The sequence below is a fragment of the Capricornis sumatraensis genome, chromosome 22, assembly GCF_032405125.1.
Source record: "Capricornis sumatraensis isolate serow.1 chromosome 22, serow.2, whole genome shotgun sequence".
NCBI classification, from domain to species: domain Eukaryota; kingdom Metazoa; phylum Chordata; class Mammalia; order Artiodactyla; family Bovidae; genus Capricornis; species Capricornis sumatraensis.
The window spans coordinates 32,576,836-32,585,230 of NC_091090.1; the positions used below are offsets into that span (position 1 = coordinate 32,576,836).

The 8,395-nt window shown below is 45.5% G+C and overlaps 1 protein-coding gene across 1 annotated transcript; it reads right to left on the minus strand.

Moving 5' to 3' along the window:
- Window positions 1-5,628: 5,628 nt before the first annotated feature.
- LOC138069528 (protein C19orf12 homolog) lies at window positions 5,629-5,853 on the minus strand. Its single transcript, XM_068960853.1, has one exon. It carries the CDS (start codon window positions 5,851-5,853, stop codon window positions 5,629-5,631), a length of 225 nt encoding a protein of 74 aa, XP_068816954.1.
- Window positions 5,854-8,395: the final 2,542 nt, after the last annotated feature.

The following is an 8,395-nucleotide window of genomic DNA, read 5'->3' on the forward strand; positions in this document are numbered from 1 at the left end:
GCACACTTTATTCTTTCATTCTCTATGCCTTTGGCCTCGTACTTGGCCCCAACTCAGTTGTGTGCATGCTAAGCCACTTCAGTCTTGTTCAGTTCTTTGCGACCCTATGGGCTGTAGCCCACCAGGCTTCTCTGTCCACGGGATTCTCCAGGTGACAGGTGAGAATACTAGAGTGGATCGCCATGCCCTCCTCCAGGGGACCGTCCCGACCCAGGGATTGAACCCGTGTCTCCTGCATTGGCAGGCGGGTTCTTTAGCACTGGTGCCACCTGGGGAGCCCCAACTCAGTTGTGTAGTGGTTACTTATGCTGGAATTGTGTCTCTGACCATCTCAACCTGCTTCAAACACTCTGAAGGTTGTGACTGAGTGAGCTCGTGCTGGATTTTCTCCTGGAGTATCCAGTAGATAACTGTCCACACAGACTGAATGCATTTGGCATGTTAGCCCTAAAGCCTCTGTTAAACCATTTATTCAACAAATTAGGTTTCATGAAAACAGATTATTTACACTGCTTCATTTAATTCTCTGTTGTATTTCCCCTAGAATCTCTAGAAAGGATTTTCCTGTATGAGGACATTAGGGCTTTTGGGCATAGGTAGCTGATAAACAGACAAAAAGAGCAGAAATTTCCAGGTCCCACTGAGAGAGGATGAAGGTGATCATGAGAAAAATGTATTACATACGTGATTTGAAAAGTAGAACTAGGGTTGGCATCACTTGTAGGGTTGAGATTAGGATTATTAAATTTAAAATGGGGATCTACATTGAGATTAAGATACAATCTAATTAGGCCAAGGAGACAAGAACATTAGTCCATGAAAGCTAAAATGAAGATTAGGATTGAAATAGAGTTAATGCTGCTGTGTTATGCTGATTCCAGAGTAAATGTTGAATCAAAGCCTTTTTGTGTTGGGACCTGAATAAAACTAGGCTTTTCCTTTTTCTTATTTTGTCAGCATGTGCCTGAGAGAATTTGGTATTGTCTTTGCCATGGAAAAGCAGGAGACAGCAACTGTGAGATTAGGATCCCAGAACCCTTTACACATTCTTTAGAGACATTCACTCACTCTCTCATTCCTTTATAGAGCTAATTAGGGGCCAACTGTCTGCAACATTATGGTCTACTTTTGGGAGTCTGAAATCTAGTGGAGAACTGAGGAACACACCCCATAAGCTGTTCCCAAACTTCCTCCAGGCAGGCTATTGTTTCTTGTTCCCAGGGAACAAGAAGTTCCTTGGAGTTCCTGTAGGATGCTCTTAGTTCAGGGAAGCAAACCTCCTTCAGCTGGGGGATCAAATTATTTCTAGATGGAGATGTTTTCCTCAAAGTTCACTGAGAGCTTGAGACTTCTCACCTGGGCTGGGGAGACACTATTTGTATCCAACCGCAGGGTTGAGACCATGAGGACTTGAATCAGTCCTCTTGGGTCCACATATCTGACATGGTTCAACTGCTACTTAAACTCTGCATTTCGGAGAGGATAATGATATTATCTGTTTCATAGTGTTGTACTAGAGATTAAACGTGTAGGCCACTTTAATTTACCCCTGGGATATCATACTCACTATATAAATACCTAATAATAACAAGATGATAATTATCATCTTTCTGAGCAAGAGCACAGGACTGATAACCGCGGTGGACCACTGCTAGGTCTTAGGTCAGGAGTCTGGGATGCCAGATGCAATATCACATTATGCCATTAGATGGCACCAGACCCACATTGTCCAAACAGTGACTCCTGAATCCTTGTTCTCAATCACATTAATAATCGGTTCTGCCTAATGAAGATAAACGGGAGAACTATATAAATACATTGTTGTGTTAGGGGGAAGAAGGTTCTTTTCTGAACAATAAAAATAGAAGATTATAATTTATAATTTAAGAACAGTGAATATGACTTTTAAAATGTTATCCTTATAATGATACCTGTCAGGGACCATGCAGTAGAAAGATTTCTATGTGACTTTGATCTATCACATCAACCATGATGGTTTCTGTATCATTAGGAAATTTGATTCAGCATCATACAGAGGGTTAGAAGGCTTCTGCATCCACTTTTAGTTTGTTTGAAAAATATTTATTGGGACTTCCCTGCTGGTCCAGTGGTTAAGGCCCCAGGCTTCCAGTGCAGTGGTTGCAGGTTCAATCCCTAGTCAGAGAACTATGATTTCATGTGCTTTGTGGTGTGGTCAAAAAAAATTAAATTAAATGATAAGTATTTATTAAATTACAGCCAGGAACCTCAGAGGTCATCTAGGCTCAAAGTCTTCCTTTTACCCATGAAAATATCGAGGTAGAGGGAAATGAAGTGACTTCCTCATATCAAGTCACTGGTCAAAGGCAGTGGAACCCGGGTCTCCTGACTAAGGGTCTTTCCTCTACCCAGATGACTCTGGATTTAAAGGCTGTTACAGATGTGCTCTGCAAAGAGTTGGACACATGTGCTGATCTGTGCTGCTCATGATCATCACACTAGATGGTAAGCAGGACGTTGGACACAGCCTGGAAGAGCGATTCACCACAGATTAAAATTCAATAGTCAGCAGTATATTGGGTTGCATTAATAGAGGTAGAGCACCTGAAACAAAGAAGGTGATAGTTGTGATCTACCCAGTGTTGGTTATACCAGCCTGGGACATTGCAGCTATTTTCAGGCAGAACACACTTTCAAAGAAGGGGGTTGGGAGGCTCAAAAAAGATCTGTCTTCAAATATCTGAAGGGCTATCATGTGAGAGGAAGATTAGATTTCTACTTTGGCCCAGAGGAGTACAATCAGAAGCAGGGAAGCAGCAGAAGGGCACTAGTTTGGAAATCAAACAGGCTTGAGGACACAGGGCCACTCACTAGCTATGACTTTGGGATGATTTACCTTATTGAGCCCAGGTTTGTTCATTTATAGGAGGGAGATTCTATCTTCCTCACAGAATTTTCTGGTAAATACATCAACTAGGGTATACTAATATTTGGCTGCCTTCCTAAACTAGGGGTTCAGATCTGTAAATGAGCTCCAGTGGACACCTAAGCGTGTGTGTGCTGCCATCCGTTCCCCCTCCCCGCTCCCATGGTCTGGGTTTTCCTTTGCTTGTAAGGGATGCATCGCCCTGCGTGTGTTGTCCTTCCCAGCCTTCCTCGAGTTTCCTGCTTTAGCGCAACCACAGCACAGAGAAGCACTTCCTCCTGCTGGGCTTCTCTGATTGGCCCCCCCGGCAGCCTGTCCTCTCCGCCCTCCTCCTCTGCTACCTCCTGACGTGTGCGCCCGTGTACTGCTTCCTCTGCCAGCTGTCCCTGGTGGATGCGGGCTTCACCACCAGCACGATGCCACCCCTGCTGGCCAACATGCACCGCCAGGCGCTGAGGCTGGAGCGTGCTGGCTGCCTGGCGCAGCTGTGCGCGTCGCTGGCGCTGGGCTCGGCCGAGTGTGTCCTCCTGGCGGTGATGGTTCTGGACCGCGCGGCTGCTGGTGCAGTCTGCCGTCATCCTGGCCTACCTGGTGCCGTGTCCCGTGCTGTATGGGGCATGAGGATCAGAGGCAGCCGCAGGAAAGTAGTGGGCATCTATAGGTTTCACCTGACAGCCACCTGCCCATTCCACTGATCTGCCATCTACCCCTACCTGCAACCCACGCACAGCTACAACCAGCGTTGGGCAAATTCATTTCTCTTTTCTACACTGTAGTCACACCCACCCTCAACCCACTCCTCACCACCCTCAGGAATAAGGAAGTGAAGGGGGCAGCGAAGAGGTACCTGGGGGCTCTGGGGAGAGGGCAAGATGCACAGTGAGTCAGGCGGGGAGGGAAGGAGGGGAGTGTTACCCCAGGGCCCAAGGATGGGAATGCCCACTGGAAAGTCAGTCAGTTTAGCCTTCAAGCTGTTCATTTCTCCATGAGAGTCTTTAAGGTTTGTCCTTCAGCAGCTGATGGTTAATGGGGGAGATCCCTTCCTCCCATCAGGAAAGGCTCACGTGCTTCTAGGGAAGTGTCTATATCTGTACACGTGCAGGTTTAGTGTTGGTGGAAATGGTCCTTGGGCTCTCTCTAAGCCAGTAAGGAGAGAGTACATGATTTGAGGAAGAATTTCACCATCCTCAGGGGATGCTATAACCAACCCCCACCTCCCCTGCATCCAGAGATTCCATGTGCTAAAATGACGTACGACATGATCACGGCTGTTAGAAGAGACCATGGAAGACCCCGGGGCCTGCTATCAGAGTATCCCCAAATGACAAGAGGATCGTGGATTTTTCCCTGCAGGAGACCCCATCCAGAAGCATAAGCCCTGGTCTCTCATCTCAGGGAATCAGTCCAACCAAATGTCCACCTGCCCACTTAAATCGTGCCCACCCCAGAGCACGTGACTCATAGTTGTGATGAACAGCACCTATGAGTGCGCCTTGTGCTGAGTGGGGTCACGTTCAGAAACGCTTCTGCAGGAAGTGGTTCTCGAGACAGTTATAAAGAAGGGAAGGGACTAGTAGGGGAGAGGGTGGACATATATCAGGTCAAGAGAAAAGCATACATGTGATCAGGAGGGAGACTTGAAGTGGTGACCGAGGAGGAAAGGAAGGGGATGAGATGGAGGAAGCAGAGAGGGGAAAGCTCCACAGGCCAGAGTGTGGGCAGAGTGTTGTGGTCAACCAAGAAACCAATCTCCACCCCCCTCACTCAACCCAGAGAAGACCTGCTAGAGCCTAAGGCAGGCAGGAAAGAGACTGCTCCTCAATACCCCATCTTTCTGAAAGTGTTCCCACCTCCAGCATATCTATTCCCAAAGAGCTCCCACCAGAGGCATAAAATCTCTAGATCCCCAAGGTGAATATCTTGCCATGATCACCATCATCTCCAGAAATAAGAACCATTTAAGTGGGTGTGAGAATAACAAGGGGCTTGGTACCAAGATTCATTCATACCAAATAGCTTTTAAAAAGTCAAGAGGACATAGTTAATTGAATTTCTAAATTATTTATGAATAAGCCTGCAATCATGTCAGAGTAAGTAATAACTCACTTTGTAATAAACTATTTCACTCTTCTCTGTAAGTAGAAAGTGAGTTTGGCTCAATGTTTATTTACTGATATGACAGATGGAGCACTGGGCTAAACATAGATGCAAATACAAATATGAGTAAAACATGAGGCCCCCACCTAAAACTTACTATATTGTTGGATGCAGAAGAAATAGACATTTTGAGATAAATCAGAAGGAACCAAGAAAGGATTAAACTGCAAGCTTCCTTGAATGTTATCTCTAATTTGGCTTAAATTTTCATTTATTTGTTTATAGTATATTATGCCTATATTATATGATTTCTGCCATTTAGTCAATTATGTTAGAATCAAAGAATCCCTGAGCTAGAAATATTCTGCAGGTTTCCTCCCTACTCTGTCCACTCTTTGGGTTCTATTTATCTTTCTGATTAATTTTGAGAATTTTTCAAAGGATGTGATTAGTGAGTAAGAGTAACAAGGATAAATGATCTTTTACTCCTGGTATCACTGCACTCCCAGGATGGTCATCCATCAACGCAGAAAAAGTAAGTTATCTTTGCTGTACCCCACAAAAAAACGCGACATTGCAAATCAGTTATACATCAACCATAACAAATGGTCAGAGGCCTACTTGTCCTACTTCATTTCTGATCCCAGCTCCTTGATGAAATAGCTATTCAGCATATCTACCAGCTGCTTCTGCAGGGTCTTACTGCCCATGACCAGCACGGTCAGCTGCTCAACATTCGTCCAGGACAGCTTTCTAAGGATGGCAATGGTATTGATAAAGAGCCTCTTCTTTTCGTCAGCCGGTAGCTCCATTATGATCTGAGGAACTGGCTTAAACTTTCCACTCGTCATCCATGCACCTAACAAACCCCCGACGGCTCCCCCAATGGCTATTCCTGGATGACCACCCACCAAACCACCCACAACGGCCACAGCCCCAGTAACTAGGCCACCCAACCAGGAGTACTTGAAGGCCGCCTTAATCTTCTTCTTCTGAGAGACGGAGCACAGCAGTTTTATGATATCCTCCACTGTAACGTCAGTGCTAGGCACGTAGTCCCCATTCTCTCCGGATCCTCTGGGGGTCCTCTGTGGTTTTATGGTCTTCGAACTCCTCTGAAGGAGGAGAAGATTAAAATGTAAGACATTTAAGCAGAGAGCTTCTAGAATGAAATACAGAGGAAAAGGCCCTTGACATTGCCAGGGTCTGAGGGTTTCAGGAAATGCGGAGGTGGATGTTCTAAAGGTACAAAGTCTCAGTTATAAAATGATAAGGTCTGGGAATCTCATGTTCAGTGTGTTGACCAGTGGTCCCCAACCTCAAACAATGAACAGGAACCAGACCGTGGCCTGTTAGGAGATGGGTTGCCCAGAGAAAGTGAACGGCAGGAGAAATGAAAACCATCACCACCTTTCCCAGCTCCCTGGCCGAGGTCCTTGGAAAAATTCTCTTCCACCAAACTAGTTCCTGGTGTCAAAAAGGTTGGGGAGTGCTGGTGTTGACCATAGTTAATATTATTGTATTGGATACTTAAAAGTTGCTATGAGAGGAGAATTTTAATGTTCTCATCACCATCACAATACAAAATGTTGATTATGAGATGAAGAATGTGCTAAACTTTTTGTGGTAAACACTTTGCCATGTATAGGTATATGAAGGGAAGGGAAGGGAAATCACTCAGTTGTGTCCGACTCTTTGTGACCCCATGCACTTTAGCCCACCAGGCTCCTCCATCCATGGGATTTTCCAGGCAAGAATAATGGAGTGGGCTGCCTTTTTAAGTCATCATATTATATGCTTTAAATTGACAAGCTGTTAAATGAAAATCAATTCTCAATAAAGCTGCAAAAATATAAAAATGAAGTTAGTGGTCATGAATACTATGTGAAATTTCTCAATACAACTATGGCCTTTTCTTCATCCACAATCAACTAAACAGATGCAGGGAAAGGCTAGGATTTTAGTTGGATTTCAACACAAACCTCGATAGTATGTGTGAAAAAAAATAGTAACTATAATGACTGCCTAGGGAATCTAAACTGGAGAGAGAGATGTAAAGATATGAGGGAGATGAAGCACAGTGATAAATGTCTATGTGCGTCCTGAGGAAGAAACTGAAAGGAGATGGTATAGAAGTATAGTCTCCGTGGATACTGAATTCTCAGGAATCATGGAGGTTGCTGTGGAGAGAGTGAGAGTGAGTCAGGACAAAACCCTTCACGGAAAAAAAGGGAGCCAAGGGGGTGAGGTGGGGATGACAGCTAGGAGGATTAGGGGTCAAAGCTGCAGTCAAAACTGAGGATGATGTCCTTTAATCTGCAACATCTCCCACACAGGGAAGGTGTTCTTTTTTTTTTTTTTTTTTTAAAGATTTATTTAATTTTGGCTGTCCTGGGTCTACGTTGCTGTGCACGGGCTTTCCCTTGTTCTGGTACACAGTTTTCTCATTGCTGTGACTTCTCTTGTTGCTGAACACGGGTTCTAGAGCACAGGCACAGTACTTGTGGGCACTGGCTTTGTTGCTCAGGGGGAACGTGCAACCTTTACAGATCAGGGATGGTACCTGTGTCTCCTGCATTGGCTGGTGGACTCTTAGCCAGCAGACCAACAAAAATCCCCCCAGACAAGGGTTGTAATGCATGTGTTAGAGATGATGACACCAAGCAGTATGAGGTTAAATAGCTGGCTAAGGTCTCTCAGCAGAGATTGAAATCTTAAGCCAGTTAACAATTAAGAGTAGCAATGATGTGAGAAGGAATGGTGCTGCCTCTGGCTTCCACACACTGCCAGGGACAGTCTACCCAAAAGGGCCTTTCTCTCCAATGTTTTCCCTTCGCTACACTGGGGGAGCTCACTCTGAATATTCCATCAGTTCAGTTCAGTTCAGTTCAGTTGCTCAGTCGTGTCCGACTCTTGGCGACCCCATGAATCGCAGCACGCCAGGCCTCCTTGTCCATCACCAACTCCCGGAGTTCACTCAGACTCACGTCCATCGAGTCCGTGATGCCATCCAGCCATCTCATCCTCTGTCGTCCCCTTCTCCTCCTGCCCCCAATCCCTCCCAGCATCAAAGTCTTTTCCAATGGGTCAACTCTCCACATGAGGTGGCCAAAGTACTGGAGTTTCAGCTTTAGCATCATTCCTTCCAAAGAAATCCCAGGGCTGATCTCCTTCAGAATGGACTGGTTGGCTCTGCTTGCAGTCCAAGGGACTCTCAAGAGTCTTCTCCAACACCACAGTTCAAAAGCATCAATTCTTCGGTGCTCAGCCTTCTTCACAGTCCAACTCTCACATCCATACATGACCACAGGAAAAACCATAGTCTTAGACGACTAACTAAGGGCAAGGGTCGTAGAGTCTCTAGAGCTCCATCTCTCTCCTAAACACCAGGAG

What these genes read in the sequence shown, in the direction of transcription:
- LOC138069528 (XM_068960853.1), bottom strand. Translation starts at nt 5,853, where the DNA reads ATGACGAGTGGAAAGTTTAAGCCAGTTCCTCAGATCATAATGGAGCTA.